At 43.1% G+C, this 24,996-nt stretch overlaps 1 protein-coding gene and 1 long non-coding RNA gene across 2 annotated transcripts in view; one reads left to right on the forward strand and one right to left on the reverse strand.

Moving 5' to 3' along the window:
- Nucleotides 1-12,676: 12,676 nt before the first annotated feature.
- LOC125946654 (uncharacterized) lies at nt 12,677-22,547 on the forward strand. The gene is made up of 3 exons (XR_007467746.1): nt 12,677-12,786; nt 21,878-21,945; nt 22,432-22,547. It is a non-coding gene; the product is annotated as an uncharacterized LOC125946654 (long non-coding RNA).
- Nucleotides 17,837-24,996, reverse strand: part of LOC119431275 (tubulin beta chain-like) — a 31,715-nt gene continuing 24,555 nt past the window's right edge. Inside the window, exons 4-7 of the mRNA XM_037698746.2 lie at nt 20,190-20,434; nt 19,926-20,125; nt 19,340-19,776; nt 17,837-18,084 (exon numbers count right to left, since the gene is read on the reverse strand). Coding sequence (XP_037554674.1) covers nt 17,906-18,084; nt 19,340-19,776; nt 19,926-20,125; nt 20,190-20,434 — 1,061 coding nt within the window. The 3' untranslated portion in view covers nt 17,837-17,905. The remainder of the gene's footprint in view (nt 18,085-19,339; nt 19,777-19,925; nt 20,126-20,189; nt 20,435-24,996) is intronic.

A 24,996-nucleotide genomic window follows, 5' to 3' on the forward strand; every position in this document is an offset into this window, starting at 1 on the left:
CGTTCGCGTGACCGTGCACACGAACGAGTTGGTGTCCAGCATGGAGCGAACATATTCGCTCGCTATCCGATCACGGTGAGTCGGACTTCCTCAATTTGTCACGTGCCCATCGGCATATTCTGTGGGTAGTAATTCGGCTAGCAGGCATTAGTGTATGAAAGGTGCAATAAATGCCCATTTGATTAGCACTATTGTGTTGTTCCTTTGTCCCAAGAGCACATTATGAGACCCCACAGTAGATAACGCTTATTGAGGCTGTCAAAAAATACACTCACGATAAATGTTAAATAGAACACCAATACATTACGCCGCATATTTTCAGAGTGCTTTTCTATGCGAGCTTGATAGCTTCAATTTTGCATTATAACATATGTTCCAAAACTGTTGTTGCAAGCTTAATTAGTAAGGTTTAGTATAATTACGTGCTTGATGAGTGCAATTGTTCGTGCATGTCATGTTCACTGTGGGGAGCACAAAACAAGCCGTATAAATCACATGATTATAGAGGTAAGTAGCTATGTTTTCATTACGGATAAATGTAAATAATAAATGATCAAACAGTTACTTCGTAAGCTGTTAGCACGGCCCACTCTGAAGAGAAGCAATAATGTTTCAACATATATAATTCAGATCTGTTTTGCCCGTCATTGAAAACGACTCCACCGAATTGCTAAAGTCTGCAGGCAAATTTTTTCACAAAAAAAGGAGGTGGTCACATTACCAATTTTAGTTGCATGTAAAAAAAAAAAAAATGGCGCCGTTTCACCCGAAAGGCGATACAACAATTACGATAGCAAATTAGAGAGCTATACGGAGTAGGGATAGTAGTTTTATCAGCTGCATAAACTTGGACACATTCGCTTACTGACTGGATTAACAATTAAGCGTGGTGTCAGCGCGCACAAGCAAACATGAATAGATCACACTCGATGACCGCAGACAACCACTGTCAAAACGCTGGCGTGAGCAAGCGTTTTGACAGCAAGATCTGCGGTTTGCCCCCCCACTCGAGAAATAGTTGGTACGCCTCTGGCTGTTTCTTCATGTTACCACACCAACTCACCCAGCTCATTTTACTTTTGTTTAAGGAATTTTCAACCAAAGCTGTGCTTCACTCATGCACTTTTAATTACTATGGGATTTTACGGGATCACGACTCCGATAGGAAGGTTCGAGAAGCACCGGCGAAGGAATAAAAGCGCCGTGCGGGAATCAGAAGGGGGATCAGACCGCGCCGGTGAAGAAATGTGACGTGAAGACTGACCGTCTGCGGAAGAAGGAGATTCCCCGCAAGCTACTCGACGAGTTCATCGAGCGTCTCCATTTCCCCAAGAAGTTCCTTCTTCGAAATTTGCCTTGAGCTACGCCGAGGTCGTCCGGCTCAAGACCACCACGGGTGAATACAATTGGACACTTAGTATTCCTATTCATTTTGTACTTTACGTGTTGGACTCTAAGTGCTTGTTAATTATTTTCCTGTGTTTTGTTAATACCCATCTGAATTGTATTGTGATGTGTCTAGCCGAAGTGTGCACGTGTGTTTGTAACTGCCTTGTTTGAAGAATATATTTTGTTGTGTTTTGACAACTCTGGGCTCTGACTCGGTCTCTGGACCACAATTGGCGTTCGCTGGCGCACCAGAGGGCCCCTTACTAATTGTCCTTGCTTTCGTGGGGTTGTTTTCGGAAGCTGATAAGTCGGCTTTGGAATTTGGCCTGGCGTTGGTGTCTCATTCACGGGGTGTGTGACACACGCATAATATGCCCCATATTCATTCAGAATGTCAACTTTGTGGCGCATTTAGTTCTTTCAGGACATTGGACAAACTTCCTGCACGGTTCGTAAAATACATGTGCACTTGTAAAGCTTTCTGCACAATTCCCAGGAAGCACAAGTTGGCCACTAGCTATAGCTTGAAACAGCTTGAGCAGCTAGGCTAGAAGCAGTTAGAACCAGGTCAAGCTATATATAGTTTAGACATCTTCAAGATGTCTAGCACTTGATATCTCTAAGACGTTTAGTTACAAAAAATGTCAAAAAATTCAACGCCATGACTAGCATTTGATGTCTCCAAGCCATATGCTTCTAGCCATTGTAAAGACAATTACTTGGAAAAAATGTCAATTTCCAAGGCATTGCCAGGGACGATCCAGGGCAGCCTCAACGAATCAGAGGGGGGTAGGGGGGGCTCGCCAATACATAATGAATGGGGGGGTGACAGGGTGACAGGGTCAGTTTTGTAAGCGTGGAAGTTGCCTGCATGCTTCGGAAAAGGTGAGGGGATAGTTCGTTGATAGGGCATATGAAAACACGTGTGGCCTAATTAGCTCCTCAAATGGAGCGCGCGGAAACCGCGTTTTGAAGCACGCACGTTCGCCGGTTCAAATCTGGCGCCATATTGATAGCATGCTGTGACTTGCAGCCCGCAAAGGGGCGCGCTGTTTAGTATGTATATAAAAAGCAAGTAAAAATAAAATGTTTGCTTTCGAAAAACATACCTGTTCATTAAAATTGTTTTGATGTGAAAATATATAAGCATGAAAAAAGATTACACATCTTTATTCCAGTACACCCCCGCTCCGCGCTCTTTTTTGCCGATTTTGAAACTTTCAGTGGTGGTTCGTTCGTGCTGTTAGCGCGTGCTTAGAGTGGTGCGATTTTTCTAGTGGAGAACTTCGGGTCGTGTTTGCAAGAACGGCAGCAACAACACCACTTTATTTCGGTTCGTTAAGTGATTTTATTTTATGATTGAAGGGTTCCTACTTTGCTGGAAATCATGCTGCACGATTTGAACAGCTGGAACGTCAGTTAACTTTCGGATTGTCGCGTTCATGCAGTTATTGAGGGAGCCTGTTTCAGATTGCGAGTTTCTTACAGCGGAGCTGTTCAGCCTTTCGTAAGTCCGTTTCGTGCCGAGGGAAAACTCGACCCAGCTGTGCGTCGCCGAGCCACGCAACCTCCTCGCATCACACACGTGTCTCGCCGCGGCATGCGTGCGCTCCGCCTTCCCTCTCCTCAGCCGAGAAGCAAGTATTCGCTTAGCCGTGACGTCCCTGATATGCTACAAAACTCTGACATAGAATAAAGACAAACTCTGAGCAGCTGGCGCGCCGACTGACGTCACACGTGTCGCCTCCCTCGTCTAGTGAATACGCATGCACAGTTACCATGGGGCGACCGAAGAAAGGCAAGACACCCGAGGAAGAAGCACGCGGCTCAGCGGGTCTACGATTGACGAAGGCGACCCGATCCTGCCCATAGCGCCGAGGCCGCTACTCTCGGGGACTCGACCGAGCTTATCCTAGTCGATCGTAACTTTGTAAAACTTGTAGAGGGAGGTCTCCACCAGGTACTCAAGCCAGGCGTAAAGCTCGATCTACTCGGTCATGTAGGCAGGCTTCGAAAGGATCCTCCGCTTCAAATGGACATCTATGGCCACGTCATCCGGCACACTGCGTGCGGACTACCGCGTTGTTGAAACTCGACCACTTTAAAGTAGTTACTGGGGCTTGTGTGGCTTACAGGCCTGACCGTGTATGACGTCACAAGAACTTGGCGAGACTTAGCAAATCTTGGCGACACTTAGTATGAGCATAGTTGAGCCATGCATAACCTCGTAAGACTTACCAAAACCTAGCAACGCTTGGTATGAGCCTAGCCAAGCCACGCATAACATAGCAAAACTTAGCAAAACCTAGTAGCACTTAGTATGAACCTAGCCGAGCCATGTATAACCTCGCAAAACGTAGCAAAACCTAGCAACACTTACCAAAAGCCGGAGCTAACTCCGCTGTGACCCAGCCTTGCACCACTAGTGCAAACTGCCCAAATTTTTTTTAGGTTTGTTAGCAGCATTTCTTTCTTTTTGCCTGTTTGCAACTTGAATATGGTACTGGCTTTGAAGCTATGGCAGGAGCTGTGTAATTTCGTTACTGACTGGATGTGCGGTTGCGATGATAGGCATCACTCTGCACTGTATTAAAACATGATCGTGTAAATAACACTTGCAGGCTGCCACTACAGACGACAAATAAGCGAAACCACAGAAATATTGCATGAAACTCGCCACAACATCGTTGACCTTCCAACTTGGGGGGGAGAGGAACTTTAGGCAACCTTAATGTTTCCTTTAAGTGTCTTTAGTGGCGCTAGCCCCTAGACCTTAGGTTAACACACGTCCTTCTCCTACCACATCCAGAGGAGCAACTGACAACGTGTCCTAACGCGCCCACACTCCGCTGGTGCATTAGGACACGAACAATTAATGCTTCATACCCCCTTAAGCAATGGCTCATACGCCCGTAAACGCAGCCTCCCCATTACGACGTCAGAAGAGAAGTGAAATTGTACGCTGGAATGATGAGTGGTAACGGAGCCAGCTGTGGAAGACAAACGCATGAGCGGTGGCACAAAGCGCGTTCGCACGGTTGTGCCTAGGGGCCGTGCGAACGTAGTATGAGCCCCGGGGCGGTTCGCAATGATCCTCACACCCAATAAGTGCGTAAGGCATTTTTTCCACTATACATGCATTTTTCATCTAATCATCGACGACTATCATATTAACTATCATCATCAAACATTGCTGATGATGATAGTTAATCATCATAATAGTGAGAAAGACCTGACGGTTAATTGGCCCTTTCCTTAACTAAAATTATGCTCATATATCATATCTATTCTATACAACTCTTAACTTGAACCATTACCTCCTTTTAGATGGGTTTTTATTATTATCACGGTTTCGGAGACACCTCAACTTCCGGTTGCCTGAGGTCGACTTCCGGTGTGTTCCTTCAGAAACATACAGGGTCCTGACTATTTTGCTGCGCGTGTTTTAAAAAAAGGTTTTGCGCTCACCACTGCACTGTTCTTCCTCAAATTTTGCAGAAAGATTGCATTTTGGAGTCTACTTCATTTAGTATAACACATGGCACGATTACTCGCCTGTTTTTTAAGACAAGAATGAGAAACTGCTTTTGTCTATGCGAAAAATTGCGTCCGCAATGTCGGCCCTAGCACAGACTTGTGTCACCGCCTGTCGGCAGCTGTAGAAAGCAGTCGGTCAGGGAGGTTTGCCGCATGTTGCCCACTCCTGGGACACGCGGCAAACCTCCCTGACCGGCTACTTTCTGAAGCAGTGGCAGGCAGCGACACAAGTTTATGCTAGCACCTTCGTTGCAGCAGCTTGCATCCCCATAAGTGAAGGCAAATTTGCACTTTTTTCTTAAAAACTAGGCAATTAGCTGTGCTAAGTGCTATACTAAACGAAGTCAACTCCAAAATGTGATCGTTCTGCAAAATTTGAGCAAGAACAGTGCACAAAACCTTTTTTCTAACATGCGAAGTGAAATATTCAGGACCCTAATGTTGCTAGGTGCTGGCGCCATAAAACCTGCTAATGGCCCCACATTTAGCTTATGGAATTCATGCTCATGGTCCACTCCACTATTTGGCTTAATCGCAATGCAAATAATACCAGTGGCAGTCAGCAAAGAAGCGCAGTCGCCGAAGGTAACGGCTGCCTGCTGCTCAGGCCTCATTTGTACAATGATGACACTAAAGAGCAGTAGTTTATGATGGTAGTTTCAAGAGAAGCCGCAAGAAAGTAAAACAAAATCAGCAGCAGCTCATAAGCATACCAAATGCAACATTTCGTGAAAAAACTTAAAGTGGTTAAAGAATCTGATGGGCACTGCATGTTATTTTCAGTGGAAAACAATTATCAACTTTACACATAGCTAAATCAAACTTGAAATTTAGCACTGTGTGACTCTTTTCAATGTTCCTGTGTGAAATGTAAAAAGCCTATCCACAAATCATGATGAACTTTAAATTACTTTTGCATATATTTTGGTTGAATGCTTATATGGAAACTGAATGGTTTCTGCGCTGCAATAACCCATGTGACTGTCAAGACAGCTGTTTCACTTGCAGTGTTGTCACAGAGTAGTGTGAAGTCAACGTAGTCTGCATCTTTTTCCATTGTTGTTGTTCCGAGCTTTTTTTTTTTTTTTTTTTGAGCACTTGTCATCACACTTGAAGGTCGCATTTGAAATTCTGTGCAAGCTATCACTGTTCATATGACATTCTACCTTTCTCACTGCAAGAGGAAAACCTTAGATGGAAGCGATTCATAGATGTCATTTAATGTGAGCTTGAAATAATGTAGGGTTAATTTGGCTGCAGAGAGAAAGCAATGACTAAATTTGAGACGAGAAACAAGGCTAAAACAAGGTGCATTTCGTTTGTTAAATGGTGGACTATCACATTTAAACTGTTTTCTTGACATAGCCAGCGCAGGCTGTTAATAGCCAATGTGCTATTATTTTGCTATTCTAATTTAAGTAGTCGTTGTACTACCTTCATCAGCTGATCAGTGTTGTCTGAATTTCAGAGGCTGCTAAGAACAACCCAACGTGAGCTAATATGCTGTCACACGCTATCAAAACAGTGGAAGACTGGCTGACAATACTGCTGCTTGAGCATCATCTGCGACTCAAAGGTAAATGTCATGCATTTTATAAGCTTAATTACATAAAATTCTTACTGTGTTTTCCAACATATATGAAAGTGAGCTATATTTGCATTTATTGGTGGAGAACTTTGTAGCTTTGTCGTTTAGCTCTAAATATATGTCTAAACTCTATCTTGGCAAATTGTGATGTTTAAATGCTGTCAGCTTCAGGAAAGGGAGTTTTGTGTTGTGCTATTTGTCAATAAGGAAGTAGGACTTTCCCTTTTGAAATTTACCATATCCAATGTGAATTTGACATCAAAACATTCGTGATGAGGTTGTTTTGTCATTGTTTGTGCTGATGAGAGAGTACATCATTTTTTTTTAGGAGTATACCACACAATTTTTGTATCGTTTTATAACAATAATAGATGGCTGTCAACTCAGTAATTATGCTATGGAGCCTCGATTCCTTGTTTAATAATACAGAAATATTAATACTGTCACGCTGCATGGCGCAGCCGAATGAAGAAAGCATTTGCGAGGTATAGCCACCCGTCGCCCACAGCGTGACAATACATTACCTTTTAGTGTGACAGCTCAGAACATGTGCGAAGTGTAGTGTGGCTTTGGACGTGAAACGGAAGTCTATTCATGTCACCAAAACTCGGATGCAGCGGTCTCATGGTACCAGGCACAACTGACACATACACACACACTATGACCATGCTGTGAAAACTACGATCCTTTAACACTCGACAGGATAACAGTGGAGAGAGTCCTCCAGCATTTAAAAAAAAAGGGTCAGTTTGACGGCTTTTAGTGACAAGGTCATTATATCACCGTCAACTACTGCACTGAGCCAACTGGCTTGTGCTTGAGTTGCTTGTGACACTGCATGCATTCCAACTATTGTTTCGGTGATGTGAATAGTCTCCTGCTTCCACCTAAAATAGTGCTGCACTTGGAGTATATTTTAAACTAGCTGCATAAGATTTGATGTAATAATTATTTGTGCTGCTCAAGGAATTAAGGCTCCATGCCATAATTGTGGGGTCAGCAACTACCTAAGACAGCATGAAAGTGGGATACAAAATTTTTCTGTCAGTACTCCCTTAATGAATTTGTCCTAGGTGCATTGATTTATTTTAAAGGAGAGTAATAATTTTCAGGCACAATTTGTTTTACACTGTTGATGTCTTCTTTTAACTCATGCAGAATACTAGATACCGTCGAGCCCGTACATCCCTGTGTAAGCAGCTGCATCTTTCCCTGAGGTGGCACAAAGAAGGAAGTTCAGTACCCGTGATCTCATCGACCAACCTTCTGCATGGGAGTCCCGGTTGTCAGGAGAAGATTGCGACAAAGTAGTCCAGGATGAAAATCAAGCCTTTCCGGTTAGCAGAAATGGTGGGCCTCCTAATCCAAACATGGCTCGAGGGCCCACAAGGAGCTCTTCTTGGTAGGTCAGCCACAGTTCAGTTGTAATTCAAATTGGTAACTTTTGAAAGCACCACAAATCAGTTTTGTGTGTGGGTGCGTGCGTGTGTGTGTTGTGACAGTGGTATAATTTTTACAGCCATGATTTAGCCAAAATAAGGCTTGTAAAACATACATTAATGTAAATATACCAGGTGTTTCAGCGAACACTTACAAACATTTTTGAAGGTTGCCTGTGGCAGATAGCACAATTCTAGTTCATGAGCTGGTCTACTCAGAGAGGCGGACATTACTTGCTCAACAAATTGAAATGCACAATCGACTAATTAAAAAAATCACTAATTACATTTTCAACTAATTACATGGTGGCCTGTATTGCAATTTACAAGTTCTAGCTGTGGAGTTCGCAAGGCGAGGATCCACTTGGAACGAATTCTCAGGATGACATCACTTACCGAACTTTGTGGAGAAATGCATTGGTGTTCCAGTTACTTTTGTGCTTCAATGCAAAACACGACGTTTTGTTAAGAAAGTAATTGGAACGCCAATGCATTTCTCCACAATGTTCGCCAATTAATATCTTGAAAATGGTGTCATCCTGAGAACTCGTTCCAAGTTCAAGTTCAAGTTCAAATTTATTGTTTGTTATTGCATGTACGAAATACGGGCTTACATATTATATACAGCATCAGGAGGTCCCAGAGTAAGCAACTGCCAGGGGGACCTCCTATCATTAGTGGCTACATAAGAGTATTAGAGTAGCAAGAAGAGGGTGAACAAACAAAGAAAAAAAAAAGAAAAAAAAAAGCATCAAAAGTACAACTCGTAGGGAACAAATTAAGTTATAATAAATAAAAAACAATTAGATATGTATTAAAACAGCACTATACAATAATATCACAATAAATGATCAAAAGCAGGAATATCTAGTAATGCGTAATTAAAAAATTTCGCTCTTCTACATATTACTTAACAATAAAAATACAAATTGTTTTACAGAAATATGAAGCCTAACGATACAATAACAGAAGTAATGCAAAGAAAATGTAATAATTATGAAAATGTATTTATGACAAACGAAAAGATGGTTCTGCTAACAGTATTCTTTTCATATTGTGTTTAAAAAACTGCAATGAAAGAGCTGACTTAATATTAACAGGGATGCGATTCCAAAGTGAAATACCATAGAAGCAAAGTGTAAATTTTCCATAGTTGGATCTGGGGATTTTAGGTAAGAGAAGATTATTGCGTTCTGAAAACCTAGTATTATTTTTGTTCATGAGGTTATCAAAAGGAAGGCTGTCTAGTGATAATTCACGATGAAAGAGACGAAATGTAATGAGTGACAACTTGTGATAGAACAGCTGTTGAATATGTAAAATGCGAAGATGTTGATAGATAGGTAAAGAATGGCAACAGAATGAGCTAAAAGTCATTAATTTTATTGCCTGATTTTGAAGATGTTCAAGTGGTTTGAGATGAATGGCATATGTACTACCCCATGAAGATAAACAGTATGATAAATGGCTATTAATATAAGCATGATACAACGAGCTAATCACATGAGGTTGGAAGAATGCACGTGAGGTTGGTGGAATACAAGTGGATCCGCCTTGCGAACTTCGCGGCTAGAACTTGTAAATTGCAATACGGGCCAGAAGGTGTAATTAGTGAATTCTTGCTAATAAGTCAATTATGCTTTAAAATTTTTTGAGCAAGTAATGTTCGCCTCTTAGACAAGACCAGCTCATGAACTAGAGTTGTGCTATCTGCCACAGGCAACCTTTAAAAATTTTTGAAAGTGTTAACTGAATCACCCTATATATTCAAGAGAGCATTGTGAATGCACCTTTGCTACCGTTTAAGCTCACAATTCCTTCCACGTATTAGCCTGTTCTTTGTCTGTGCTGTTTGTGGTTTTTGAAAATTTAGTGTACTACATTTAGTAATGCTCTCAAAAAGCTAATTGGTCCATGTACGCATTTTATAAACATTTTAATTGCCATTTTAACTAAAGATACATTTATTTTTGGTTGCATGTTACTAAAGAAGTTACTAAGGACCCACTGTATTGGTCATATTCATGACAACCATACTGAATCACATTTGTATTTCTGAAATAAACTAAATTTTTGCTGCTCCCTTAAAGGGGCCCTGAACCACCCCTCAGGCTTGGTGAAATAACATATGCTGCTGTGAATATCTTAGCCAAGTTTTGCTATCATATGCAGTGCATGGAGGTCGCGAGTGGAGCACAAAATCACCTTTTTCTCAAACGCTCTCGTTTCAACAGAAGCCATGATCCTCACTCTTATCTGGGTGCTTTATTTCGTAATAAAGAACATTCCCATATGTGGCTGCTATTGGTTGCTATGGTTGGCTACACCGCGACCACCGCAGGGTGGCGCCACAAGTCTACTGGCTAAGCGCACTTTGGCTTGCTGAGGACAACCGCGTTTGGCTTATGTTTAGTGTGTCATAGGCATCAAAAGCTAAAGTCTTGGCATCGACGTTAAAATCTGAAATGAAATTTTACCTGCGCGCCACGGTGACATTTCGAAGGCAGAACGTTGTGACCCTGCCCCACTCCGCCGTAGCCTTCGCAGTACAAGGCATTGAAGAAACGGGAGCTCAGCGGAGGCCATGTTTGGTTGCCAATAACTCCGCATTTGCTGAACAGATTGAAGTGCTTTTTGTGGCGAAGTATTTCTAAAATTGCATATTTTCACTTCAAATGTCTTTCTCCGCTTCGATAAAAAAAGGTTCAGGGCCCCTTTAAACGGTGTTCTTCCTTTAAGCGGGTTCGACTAAAGCGGACGCGACATATGTGGGTGCGCCAAGCATCTATGAGCCATTATGGAAGGTTGTGTCTGTATAGAGACAGAAAACAGCCTTTTTTGCACGCTGTTTTATCTTGCTTGAAATGCACTCTCCACACACTTGCACTCAGTTCTACCGCCATTAGTACCGCATGCAACCGTTTAAAGTGCAGTTTACCTGAAGCAGTATTGGCATTTATTGGCTGTATTTGGTCATGGAAATGGCATATGTGGCTTTTGCATATGGATACATGCATTTCTCATCTACCTCATACCAGTGCAAGTCTACTGGCACATAAGATGGACATGCAGTGCAATCTACACATGGCCTGTGGAACAAGGGAAATAGAATGGTACATTTATTGTGATATTTCAGACAAACATGCTTAGTAAGTGCCGTGCTACAGCCGGCATGCATGGTATAGTATGCTAATACTGATCCGCTAGTATCACAAACATTTTCTTGCTGAAAATGTAGAACTATTTACAGGCATGGTGCTGGAACGTCGAGAATGGCTGAACAAAATGAGTGCACTCAATGTGTGCTTAGGCTGAACTGCTGCACTTGTTTATGTTGTATCTTCTCGAAAATAAAGAGGCATAATGAAGAGTTGCTTTTTCTGTCACACATGCGTTCCGGCAGACATCATAATTTGTATAAAAGCATCCAATAATGTTTTGTTACTAACTTTGGTGCACAATAAAGTTTGGTTAGTGCTGACGCCACTTGATCACTAGAAATGCTTATACTTGCACTAGCGTAGGCAAAAACTGTTGTCTTGCAGTTTAAAAGGAAGATGTGGGAGAACAATATATAGAGTACAAATACATTTCTTTGTGAATGTTGGGATAACTATTTCGTTACTGGTGCTATGTATTGACAGAATGTAGTTTGTTGCACTGTATTTATTACTTCCTTAAATGATTATCAATTTCGAATCTGTGCAATACAGTCGAACTTCATTATATCCATTATTGCCATTTACTGCAACATATGCTTTTTCTTTTTTTTTTTGCTGCTGAGCACGAGGTCGCGGGATCGAATCCCGGCCATGGCGGCCGCATTTAGATGGGGGCGAAATGCGAAAACACCCGTGTACTTAGATTTAGGTGCACGTTAAAGAACCCCAGGTGGTCCAAATTTCCGGAGTCCCCCACTACGGCGTGCCTCATAATCAGATCGTGGTTTTGGCACGTAAAACCCCATAATTTAATTTAATTTTTTTTTGCTTTTTCTTTTTCTGTTCTCCTTTGCTAAGTGTGCCTCTCCCCTCTGTGATGTATTTGTACCCTGAGGGTACTGCAAATAAATAAACAAGTATGCCTAGTAGGGTGCACAATTGTAAACATGGAAGTAAGATGACTTTAGTAAACATTTATACCTGTAGACAGCCAAAAAACAAAGGCTTAGTAATTGTCATTTAGTCATTAATTAACCAACACATGTGAAAAATGTTCTGTGTATTACCGCTAATACTCCCCACATTCCCTATAAATATAGCTCATAGTTAATAGGCAGTGCACTTGAAAAAACACGGACAAAAAAAATGAAGTGATTAAAAAATTCAGTGCTTCTTGGGTATCCTCATTTATGATGTCCATGTTTTACAGCGAAGCCATTTATGGCTAGGGCTTTATGCATTTTTTGTGTTCTTCAACAGATCTGCATGTGCAAAAACTCAGCTCCCGAATTTCATGCAAAATAGCTTCATTCTAAGCAAAACCTTGTACGTTTCATCACTTCGATATGCATTTTGATTAAATTAGTTATCAATAGGCACCATTTTCAAGATCAGTAGACTTTCTGGTAGATAAGTGTTTCTCTAAGATTACGGCTGTGCGGCCCGCGTCGGCCATGTCTACGTTCACACCGCCCTCTCCTTTCGTCTTTCCAAACTCGTGCGTGCCTAATTTCCTTCCGCTCCCGGGGCGGCGGCACCGTCATGCGTTGTCGGCATGGAGAAAGGAAAACAAGCTGCCGTTCTCCATTTTGAATTTCACTTCTCTCATCATAATGGGGAGGCTGCATGTAGTGCGTACTCCCGGGGAGCAGTGCGCCTATGAATAGCAACGGTGAGAACAGAATTTTTATTTACCAAGAAGCATTCTTAATATGCTATATTTTTTCTTGTTTGTGACGTTCACTTCCAGAAAAATAACTCTGCGCGCCGATTGGCCTCTGTCCTTCCTCACGTTCTAATTACGTCAGCAGACCGCACAAACGTGATGGCACCACCACACTGAATTCTTCGAAAACCGAAGCGTTACAGAATATGGCTCCTGGTTATCCACCTTCACAGAGCGGAAGGGCTCATGATTTTTTAAATGCGTAAGCATTTCTATGTTTACCCAACGAGAAAACTGTCCGTCCGTCATGTAAGACGATCGCATTCAAGATAAAGCCCACAGCAGCGAGCGGCTTTGCCTTCGTGCTGCCTGTCGCTTCAACGCGAACGAAGCGGCGAAAACATGGTGCTCACGGAGCTCTCGGCACACGCTGCACCCTGCTCGTTTCACAGATCGCTTTCAAAATACGGGCCCGCGCGTTTCTCTTCAACGCTAGTAAGCGGTGAGAACACAGCGTGCCAAGCTATCAGCAGTCGGCACTCTGTTGGCATCGTGGATCGCTTTCAAGATACGGTCCGTGCGGCCGTGCCATATGCAGGCGCCGGCGGAGTATGTTTGGTCACGGTTCATAATGGTTCGAAGCGGATGGGTAAGGATCTAAAGGGCGATCACGGCTTATAATGATCGGAACGTCATCAGCACACCTGGCGCCGCCGCCCGCACCTGTTTGTGTCGCCGCAGCGCTATCGTTTGTACTGGCCAGGTGTAGTTTCATAACACTGGTAATGGCATCGGGCTGTGTGAATATGAGCAAGTGGCACAATGCTTACGAATACTTAGACAACTCCTAGAGGAGTTTCTGCGTGAATTGTTTTCAAGTGCAATGCTATAACTGAGTCATAAATTGCCAACTAACTTATCAGGATGTCGTATGGTCTAAATATAAACTTCGTGAAAGATCTAGTTTTCCCAGAATACCATTAAAACAAGCATATAACGTTTTCTAGCGCTTCCAGTTGCACTAGTTCCTTCACTGTAACAACTTCCCGAGCAATGTTAGAAGCAATGTGAACATTCAGCAACAAAATGTTACGGGGAATTATTTATTAACTCAGACTGGTAACTTGTGGTCCAGCCCTGGAACCAAGGCCAAGGTCTCCACCAAAACCGTTGTCGTCTTTGTCGATGCACAAAGCACCCGTCACACAACTCCTAGTGGCAAAAGCACTGCCCGGTGCCTTTTATGGCAAAGAGCGAGCAGCGGTGTACTATGGCTTGAGATGGGAGACATGAACGATTTCAGCCGTAGGTCCCGTGGATGAGACCTCAGGGAGGAGACCTCATATGTCATGTTGGTGACTAAGATGCGGTATGAGCCAAGATAGCGTGAGAGGAGTTTCTCAGAGCGTCCAGTACGACGAAAAGGTGTTCAGAGCAAGACGAGGGATTGAGGCTTAAAGTGCACATCCTGGTGGCGACAGTCGTAACTGGTCTTTTGAGCAACCTCGGACGCGGACAGATGATTACAGGCAATTGTTTGGCTGATGTCAGCGTGGGCAAGCGGATGCTTGTGCTGACATCGCCATGTACACAGTACTCGAGACCACATCAGAAGGAAGCAGCTTGTCGAAGGGGAGGAGGGGATCACATCCAAGCAAAAGGTGAGAAGAGTAGCCGGCAGTGCCATGTTGTGAAAAGTTATATGTGAATGTAACGAAAGGTAATGCAGTGCCACAGTCCTGATGATCGTCAAACACATACATGGAAAGCATGCCTGCGAGCGTACGGTTCAGCATTCTGTAAGCCCAATAGATTGGGGATAATATGCTGTTGTGAATTTGTAGCAAGTCATGCAGAAGCGCTGAAGTTCTACCGCAACTTTTGAAAGAAAGCAGTGGGCGCACTCAGTGATGAGCTCACGAGGGGAGCCGTGATGTAGAAATATGTCGTGGAGTCTGGGAAGTTGGTGGCACAGCTAGTCAAGACAGCCCACTTAATTGCGTACCGCGCGGCGTAATCTGTGGCAACAGCAATCCATTTGTTACTGGAAGTCTTTGTGGGGAAAGGTCCCAGAAATGCCCGTCTAATGTGAGAAAATGGGTCGTTAGGGACAGCAACGGGCTGAAGGAGGCCGGCTGGGAGCAAGGAAGGCTTCTTCTGATGTTGGCAACATTCGCCAGACACAGCATAGCATCAGACGGATCAATATAAGCCGGGCCAGATGAATCGCCATCACACACGGTCAAAAGTACGAGAGACACCCAAGTGTCTGGCATTTGGGGTATCGTGAAGTTCTGTAAGGACGGCAGAGATCTTGTGGAGCAAGGAGATCTCTCTAGGTAAAAGCTGCCTGTATACCATTAGAAAAGAAGATTAGTTTGTTGAATTACTCTTTAATGCTCTTTTCCCTTGATTACCAGCATTTGCAGAAATTAAGCGAAAATATTATTAAAAAAAAAAAAACGGAGCACAGCTGCACAAACAATGTAACAAGCTTTTAGTCAATTGAAAAAATTAGCAGTTGAAGTTAAGAACGACAGAGGCCTGGCAATGACAAATTCGGGTGCAGGGAGAGGGGGCTCAGGGGAGTGGGCTCTGCAACCCCCTCCCCCATTTCCCCTGCATTCGAAAAACTTCCAAGGGGGCTTGAGTTCCCTCCCCCCATAGTCGGTGCCTATGCCTCAAAGTTCATTTGACATTGCACATACAGATATACATGATGCGATGTCAGGGACACAGACAAAAAATCTTAAAAATTAGCTTGACACAAGTCTGGGCCCCCTCAGAAAGCAGAAAAAAGAAATTAGTGGTAACAGGGATAATAAGTACATATGGTGACATATTTTGTTTTTTACAGTGCAGTGGCATTATACAATTTCTAGTAAAATGAAACATAATGTTACGCCGAGAAGCGTTTATTTAAATCTGCAGGGCAGATGAAAAGGAACGGTTGGCGTGTTGCAAGCCCGGCACAAAAGCAACCAGCCGAACGTCGTCTTCCTTCTTCACCGACAGTCCCCGTGGTCATTCGCGCTGTTTCTGCCCTCTGTTATGAGAGCTCGTGACAATATATTTGCAATAATGTTATACAATAGAAAGGAAAATTGCATAGTGAACAAGACGATTGCAAAGTATACGTATAGCAGAATTAAATCACAATACATGTCGACAAGAAACGAATATATCATAAATCGGTGGATAGTCGTAAGAAATTCGTTTTACATTTTAAGGACACAGTGAGTTCAGAAGTCATGGCAGTGTGTGTAACATTTGAGTACCGTAGTTAGTTCGTATGTGAGGGATGTGCATGTCTCATGGTGATGCGTTGTGTAATTGGTAGTGTTTTTTGTTAGGCTCAACAGCTGCTCAAAGAAAGGGTTGTTTTTGCATTTTCCCAACTTATAGCGTTTCTATACAGTATGATTGTATAGTGAATCAATTTGCTGCAAGCCAATTTTAGTAAATAGTGGTTCTGTATGAGCATCAAGTGGCAAGTTCCTAATAGCACGCACGGCTTTTTTCTGAAGTACTTGAAGTTACTGAATATTTGACGCAGTTATTTTCTCCCAATCCAAGGAGTGATAGTTAATATGGGTAAGAAAAAGGGCATTATAAATCAAGAATTTTATGTGCATTGGTACTAATGAACACAATCTTGTTAGCACTCAGGCCACACGAGCAAGTTTGTTAGTAACCATATCTATGTTGATTCCAAGCCATGTTCTCTTGAAAAATAACATTTAATGGAGGGCATAACTTCAATGATTGTATTGCCAATTATAAGGTCACCGCAAACAATATTACGCTGATTCTTTGGTTTAAACAGCACTGCTTTAGTTTTGTTAGTCTTTATAGGGAGTAAGTTTAGTGAACTCCGCTCATGCAGATTGTCAGAAGCTTCAGGAAGACCTTAACAATACAAATAACTCACCGGAATCGCACTAATAATAGCATGTACCATCTTGAAGGCATGACACTAGATCCTGTGTTGTCTTACAAATTTATCGGCATCCACATCAGTAGCAATCTTTCTTTGCGCATTCATGTCGACTATGTTGCTTACAACACTAACCGCATTGCTGGGTTACTTATGTCATAATTTTTTCCTGATCACCATCGTTGCTAAAACTGCATCTGTATAAAACACTTGTTCACCCTAAACTAGAATATGCATGTGCTATCTGGGATCCTAATCACATAATGCTTTCCGCTGGCAAAAGCAGCCTTGTCATTCTCTGTGAGTTCTAATGGGTTAAAACAAACTCACCGAGGGTGACAAGGCTGCCTTTGACAGATTGTATCGAAAAGTAGGCCAGCCTTTCTCAGGTGCTTTATCCCTGTTTATGTAGCTTCTCGTCATGCCAGTATTTCATCCATGAAGACCACACTCACCTTACTTGACCTCTTGAGTCTTAAATGCTCTCGCTTTGCTTTGCTCAGATTTTTTTTCCAATTGTTAAAGATGTTTATTTTCTCTTCCCATGTATGTATCATCATGCTCAGATCACAACTTCAAAGTTTATGTGCCTTTTTGCTGTACTAATGCGTGCAACGATCCTTTAATGCCCCAAGACTAGCACCAAATAAAACCGCCTTCTCACCTTCATCTCTGCCATAACAGACACCAAGCTCTTCAAGGCTATCGTTAATGATGCATTTTTGTTAATGTTACTTGTTTTGAAGTTGCCTTTTTATCTGCACAATGCTTAGAGCATCACTCTCCTTCCTGTAATGCCCTTGGAGCTTGGAAGCTACCGCGGCGCCGTACTCCCATCCACTTTCTCGGGTATTTATGGTTTTTACTACTAGAACTAACTCTGGGATAAGTGCAGGGACATCACATTGGACGCCATCAGCCTGGGCCCCTAAAGTGCTTCGCACTGCACCCAGAGATACTAAGTGTGCGAACAGGACAAACTGAGCAGTGTACAGAAATATGGTAAGTTCTCCTCAAGATCAATGACCTCGATGGTCTAAATAAATGTTTTCTCTCTCTCCACACATTAAAGCACAGGTGTAACCACATTGCTGGCAATCTTAAAAAAGAACCAGAGTGTTAAATAGACACTTTATTTGAAGTAACAAGAAAAACCACCAAGCTAAAAAAGAGAAGAAAAAAAAAGGCTTATTCCACTGCATCATCCTCTTCATCATCAAACTCTCCCTCGTCATCGGGTGCTGCCTCCTGGTACTGCTGGTACTCAGACACGAGGTCGTTCATCTTTGATTCGGCCTCTGTGAACTCCATCTTGTCCATTCCTTCCCCGGTGTACCAGTGAAGGAAGGCCTTGCGACGGAACATGGCTGAAATAGAAAACCAACAATCTCACAAAGAAGGAAAAACCTTTACAGGGTCACCACCATACACAGCGGGAACAAGTCCCAAATCGTTGCCAATATACCATACAATGGTGACCAAACATTGGAAGGAACATTTTTCAATCTGAAGCTTTGTTTGCGAACCCTCCCGGACTTTCCCGATCATGGCTGCTGGCTGGGTGCTGCTGCTGTCTTGCTGAATAGGTCACACAAAAAAACTGAATTACGTGCCCGATGCACAGACAGAACTTCAGTCTCCCAGCACAGCAGCCTGCTGTTCAAACCATTACACCACAATCGCACCTATACTTCTATTGTGCCAACACCAACTAGCTCTTTTGAGATCATCGCCTAATCTCATACTATGGCACATACCCACTATGGGGGATTGGCCAAGAAGTGGGTGGTAGATTTAAAATATATAAGAAATTAAGAAATACAAACCAATATAACAGTCGTCACATTGTGTAGCACAGGTGACGACACGCCAGAGACCCAGGAATGAAATAGGCAAATTTATAGCATTTCATTAACCGTTACACAAGAGCTTCACTTCACATAGATTCCAACTTGTGGATTGGATCTGCATAATTTTGGGGGGATGAAGTGGCATAACTGATCTCCCCAGCCCACCCCTCGTTTTCAACTGCCACTAGACCTTATTTATCACTTGCATTGCGTGCAGCTGCAATGCCACCCCTAATGATTCATAACTGCCATATGCTCACACCAGCACATGCACCTCGAGATCCTTGTCTGCATGCTCTCCCATATATGCAAGCAACGACTTTGCTTACAGCTACGTGGACACTCGCAAACAGACTATACTGCCATGAGTGCATTTCATTTCACAAGATGCTAGATAACCAACTATCTCGTTTATTCATCCAAGGAATGACTACCGCAAGCATTTTGCATGCCATTTGTGTCAAAGCTATTATGAAGATAAATATACAGTTAAACCTCATTATACCGGAATGCGATATATTCATTATTTCATTATATCGCATTCCGGTATAATGAGGTATATTTCTACTGAGGTATTATATTTCATTATAACTAAGTAAGTGGTTGATTCCAGTACATGTAACAATAGACATAACGAAGTATTGGATGTAACAAAGTAATTCTGGCTCCTCCGTCAACTTCGTTATGACGAAGTTCTACTGTATTACTGTAAAATTTTGAGAGAAATCTACTACTCATAAAGAGATGGTGAGAGTACAATCTGAGGACTGACCATTGAACTGTTCGGAGATTCTCTTGAACAACTCCTGGATGGCAGTGCTGTTGCCAATGAATGTTGCAGACATCTTGAGACCACGGGGTGGAATGTCGCACACTGCAATCTTGACATTGTTTGGGATCCATTCTACGAAGTAGCTAGAGTTCTTGTTCTGCACGTTGAGCATCTGCTCGTCAACTTCTCGCGTACTCATTCGGCCCCTGAAAACAACAGCAACTGTGAGGTAGCGGCCGTGGCGCGGATCACAGGCAACCATCATGTTCTTTGCGTCAAACATCTGCTGTGTCAGTTCCGGCACAGTCAGTGCTCTGTACTGCTGGCTGCCACGTGAAGTCAGTGGGGCGAAGCCAGGCATGAAGAAGTGGAGGCGTGGAAAGGGAACCATGTTGACAGCCAGTTTACGCAGGTCGGCATTCAGTTGGCCAGGGAACCTGAAACAAACATTTTAACAGTAAGACACTGCAGTGCACTGGAAGGAAACCAGATGGCTAGGGATATGTGCTAAACAGTGTAGTAGTAAAAAACAGCAAATATACAGTAGAAAAATATGTGGCAATGCAGGGGGAGCATGCATGCATACCTCAGACAAGTTGTGACACCAGACATCGTTGTCGAAACTAGGTGGTTGAGATCGCCGTATGTAGGAGTGGTGAGCTTGAGGGTTCTGAAGGATATGTCATAAAGAGCCTCATTATCAATTAAGAAACTTTCATCAGCATATTCCACCAGCTGGTCCACAGAAAGGGTCGCATTGTAAGGCTCAACTACAGTGTCTGAAACCTGCATGAAGGATGGGTAACATACCATGAATGATAAGCAACGCACACAAGGAGTATTCACAAACCTTTGGTGAGGGGACTACACTAAATGTGTTCATGATGCGGTCAGGGTACTCTTCGCGGATTTTAGAGATAATGAGAGTGCCCAGGCCTGATCCAGTGCCTCCACCGAGAGAATGGCTAAGTTGAAAACCTTGCAGTGAGTCACAGCTTTCTGCTTCCTTGCGAACAACATCAAGAACCGTGTCCACCAATTCTGCCCCTTCAGTGTAATGACCTTTTGCCCAGTTGTTGCCAGCACCACTCTGGCCTGAAAAGGTAGATGAACAGGAGGCATAAGATCTGGAGGTCAAATTCAATGACGAACAACTGTGAAAACATATCAAGAATACTGCCGGCACCAATGCCAGAGGAACATATTGTGTTGCCATTAAATTTAACACAGCCAGGGTGTGCTCAAGAGCATGTACAGTCGAGTGCAAAAGTATGGAGACCACGGGAGTGGCTACGAAACTGCATCGCTGCGCCTTCTCACGGCTGCGCGCAAAAGTTCAAGACCGCGTACTGTGCACGCATATCCTTTCTCCTTTCTTACTTGCCAGCCTGCTCGTTCGCTCGATTCAACTCAGTGCACACTGGAAAGCAGATAAAAGCACAAGGTGCCACTTTTGCAGTTGCCGTGGAAGCGCCCGAGTGATGATATCGTGGCGAAGCTAGTGCATTTGTACTGGCAGCGCTCTCTTCGCCTTGCTTCTACACGCTCTGCGATGCGGAAAACATGCTTGATAAGCTCAGCCAGCAGCGATGTTTTTTGCGCTGTATTTCGGGGAACTTACGCATGATGCCATTACTTGCGGTACTCAGTCCAAACATCATGCTCCCAGACACATGCATGAAACCACTGAATATCGAGCAGCTGGAGATAAGAGCCAGGGAAGAAAATGGGGATTAAGCGCAGTTTATTTTTTCTCGGAAGCAGAAAAAAAAAAAAGCGTGACAGAGATGAAAGCGGCCACCTGATCAGATTCCCATCGGGGGCAATCACTTGCGCCACACGGAGTGGCATCGACTCACTATTTGCAAAACGCTATTTTACAAAACAAGGTAAGCGAAAAACACTGAAGCTTTGGAAAGGTCCCTTAATGGGAACTTTTACGATTCAATGCAGTAAGTTATGCCACTCCGCGTGGCGTAAGCAATTCCCACCGATGGACATCTGACCATATACTGAAAGCGGTGAACCACCTTGCATCTTCTTCATGCTTATTTCTCTTTTTTTTTCCCCATTTTTTTTTTTGCTCAGAAAATATTCTGCGATTATTCGGGCTCTTCTGCCCTGCTGGTTTCCGTCATCTCAATTGTTTTGTACATTAAGTTTACTTGTTTATGGTTAACGTAACATGAAACAACCAGAGGGAGTGAATTCTAGAGGGCGCGCTGGCCGTAATTGTAAACCAGAGTGAACTCTCCCTATTTTGTGTCATTTTGGTCTTGCATGGCTTACAGCTTTGCGTGTGTGTTCCAGTGTTCCACCTCATAGGAAAGGAAAACAATTACTTGCATAATTATTTGTGTCGTACCATGTCAAATGAATTAGTCGTTGACGTAAGAATTGCGCTGGTGCTTTGCTCCAAATAAGCGGCAAACTTGCAGTTCGTTTATTAATGGATGATCGTGTTTTCCTTCATCTGTAATTGCAAATCTGTTTTTCAACCAACTCGACGCTCTCTTATTTTGTCTTTTCACTGTATAGATGCCTCATACTACCTATCATGTCTGCTGGTGCTACCTGGATGATGGGACTTCATCATTATGATCAGTGTAAGTCAATGTACTGTACTCTCTCTGGTCCTCGCAGTGCTTTATATATGGGTTAGAGACCAGGGATCAATTCATGTTAAAATTGCTAGTTGGTTTTTTACAAACGGGCACTTTTTGCACTGATCCCTAATAAGCTGCCACCATTATTCCCCGCGTTTCCGCACCTGTGTGTTGAAACCGTTTACTTCTGCTATGTACTTAGTTTTCCGAAGCCTTAAAAACTTAAAAGCTTTAAGTAGTCAATACTGTGTAAGAGCTCACATTAACTCTGTTGTGTCACCATTTGCCAGTATTCTATACACAACCGTAATGTTGCTAAAACAGCATACGTTGTACCTGGTTTCTATGATGCACAATTCTATTTTAGTAAGCATGCAATAAGTACTGTATTCTAAAATGCTCTGCGTGATCTAGTTTCTTCTTTATAGTAAATTACTGTACAGCATCAGCAAGAAGTCAAATCTCAGTTCTTTGTGTGTACTGCAGCGCGTGTGCATTGCTGCTACGAGTGATAAAACATGGGCCAGAGCTTTCATACAAGAATGAGCTTTGATTTGGCCTTACCCCAATCACCACTCAGTTGGCGCCTGCCGAATAAGTACCCTCAGGTAGGTTGTGCAGACCATTTTTTGGCCTTATTGCAGGTCCGTTCGATTTGCTTGCACCACAGTTTGAGTTCATGGCAGTGTACTCAATTTCTGTGGTGCAGGCACAATGAAACACTTGAAACGAACGCCAAGGTGCAGGCATTATGTTTCGTTTGACTAATGTGCACTGAGTGCGTAAGTTTGAGATGTCCCGAACTGTTCGATTGTATGATTGTTTTCTGAGGCATAAATACATCCCGTGCTTGCGTAGACAAAGCAGGCACACGTAAGTGGGATTTCAGTGGTGCTCTTGCCCGTATGCTGTGCCTGCTGCGCTGCTGCTTTGCACCTCTACGTCGGCACCAAGTTGGCACCGACAGTAGAGAGGGTGCAGCAAAATTATGAACCAGCTCTGCACCTTTCCTGCACCTTTTGAAACAAACGGCATGGTTCAGAGGGTGCCATTGCTGCACCACTGAAACAGATGGCAAAGTGTAGCACACCTTATGAGGGCATTGCGCAAGGACACGTGCGGAGGTGCACACGTCCGAGATTCTGTTGTGGAATATGTGCATGCAGAACAGGTATGATGCTGTGGGTTCCAGCAGTATGCAGAGGTGCTTTGCAAATTTTTTTCATAACTTTAAATTTCTCGGTGCTGTTTTTTAAAATCTATTTCAATAATATGAATTAGAGGTGTTATCGAAATTTAGTAACTTATTTGCCTTGGCCCTCCAATTAGGCTGCCACATTTGACCTTTGACTAGGTGTGCAATTAGTATTCAGCATGGGCCATCACTTGAACATGTATTTTTTGTGGTGTGCAGTGGCTTCTCAATATAGCTATATAAACGTAGGTGCTAAGAATTACCCGAGGCTACCCACGAAACACACAAGCAGCTATTTGATTTCTAAAAGATGTCTTGAACGGATAATTCAAAAGTCTAATAGCTGTCCTGGTCAAGACATTTTCTAGCCGTGGACGTCTACAGGTACTTCAGTAAGCCCTGCTAACGTTACGCTAAAAGTTGGCTAATAAACATTTCGACAAGAACAACTTCAAGAATTGTATTAGACATTCTCAGAATTCTGTAATAATGGCTTTGGAAACATTATGCAGGCTTTTATAAAACATCTTGACAAGAACAAGTCAAGAATTTTATTAGACATTCCCAGAATTTTGTTATAAATTATAACAGAATTCTGGGGACGTCTAACAAAATTCTTAACTAAGCTATAAAAGCCTGCATATTGTTTCCGAAGTCATAACGTATAATGGCTTCAGAAACAATATGCAGGCTTTTATAGCTGTCTTTAAAGCAGCATTTATAGATTGTCATTCTACAGTGACGTGGTAAGCAAAATTAATGGCCACTTCAGCATACCATGCATCCGTATGCTAGCTTCATAGTACACATGTTACTATATAGAACTGAAAATTAAATTGAAGCATTACATTATATTATTTATAATAACTTGCATAAAATTGTTTAACATATTGTTACGAAGAGTTGTGACGAAATGGTTTTATTTACAGGAGATGGACGATGATCGGAGCGTGATCGTAGCGCAGCCCGGCTTCTCAAGCTCTTCATTCTCTTCGTCTTCTCTCTTCTTGTACCCACCTTTCGTATCCGTTACAATTCCCCGCAAGCAGACGAAGCCCGTGGGGCGAGTCAGGATGGACAAGCAGGGTAGAAAGGCTTTAGGAGAGCAATACGAGTCAGCTGAGTTCTGCTTGATCGCCCACCATTGCACAGGAGGTGAGCTATTACACGAGTTTGCTCAGGTGGTCCGCAACTACAAATGGGCCCGAATATTGTGACAAGAGCTTTTAGCACAATCCACGCTTGCATTGCGGTGTCCAAAGAAGGACCAAGTCACCTTTTTCGAACGATACTTGTACGCGACGGTCGTCGTATTGCTCTTTCGAACGACTTTGCGAGGCCAGAGTACGAAGACGAGCTATTCGACGGGCGAGACACAGTCTTCGATACAGAATCGTCATTGTGCAGAACGAAGGGTAAGAAAGTGTCTAGAGGGCTTCGCGGTAACCTTGCATACAGGAGATAAAATGGGCTATAGTTGGTGGTTTCGTGTTTCGCCGCGTTATATGCGTAAGTGATGAAGGGTAGCACGTCGTCCCAGTTCTTATGATTGGAGGAGACGTACATGGCAAGCATGTTGGTCAGCGTTCTGTTTGTCCTTTCAACGAGGCCATTAGTCTGTGGATGATACGGCGTGGAATGACGGAACTGTGAAGTGCACAAATGAAGTAACTCTTCAATAGCATCAGCAGTGAACTGGCGACCACGGTCGCTGATGATGACATGTGGTGGGCCATGACGAAGGACCACGGAACGCAGCAGGAAGACCGCCACGCAAGCAGCGGTGGAAGAGGGTATGGCTGCAGTTTCTGCATACCGTGTAAGATGGTCTACGCAGACAATTATCCAACGGTTAT

This window comes from Dermacentor silvarum, chromosome 1 (genome assembly GCF_013339745.2).
Source record: "Dermacentor silvarum isolate Dsil-2018 chromosome 1, BIME_Dsil_1.4, whole genome shotgun sequence".
Lineage (NCBI taxonomy): Eukaryota > Metazoa > Arthropoda > Arachnida > Ixodida > Ixodidae > Dermacentor > Dermacentor silvarum.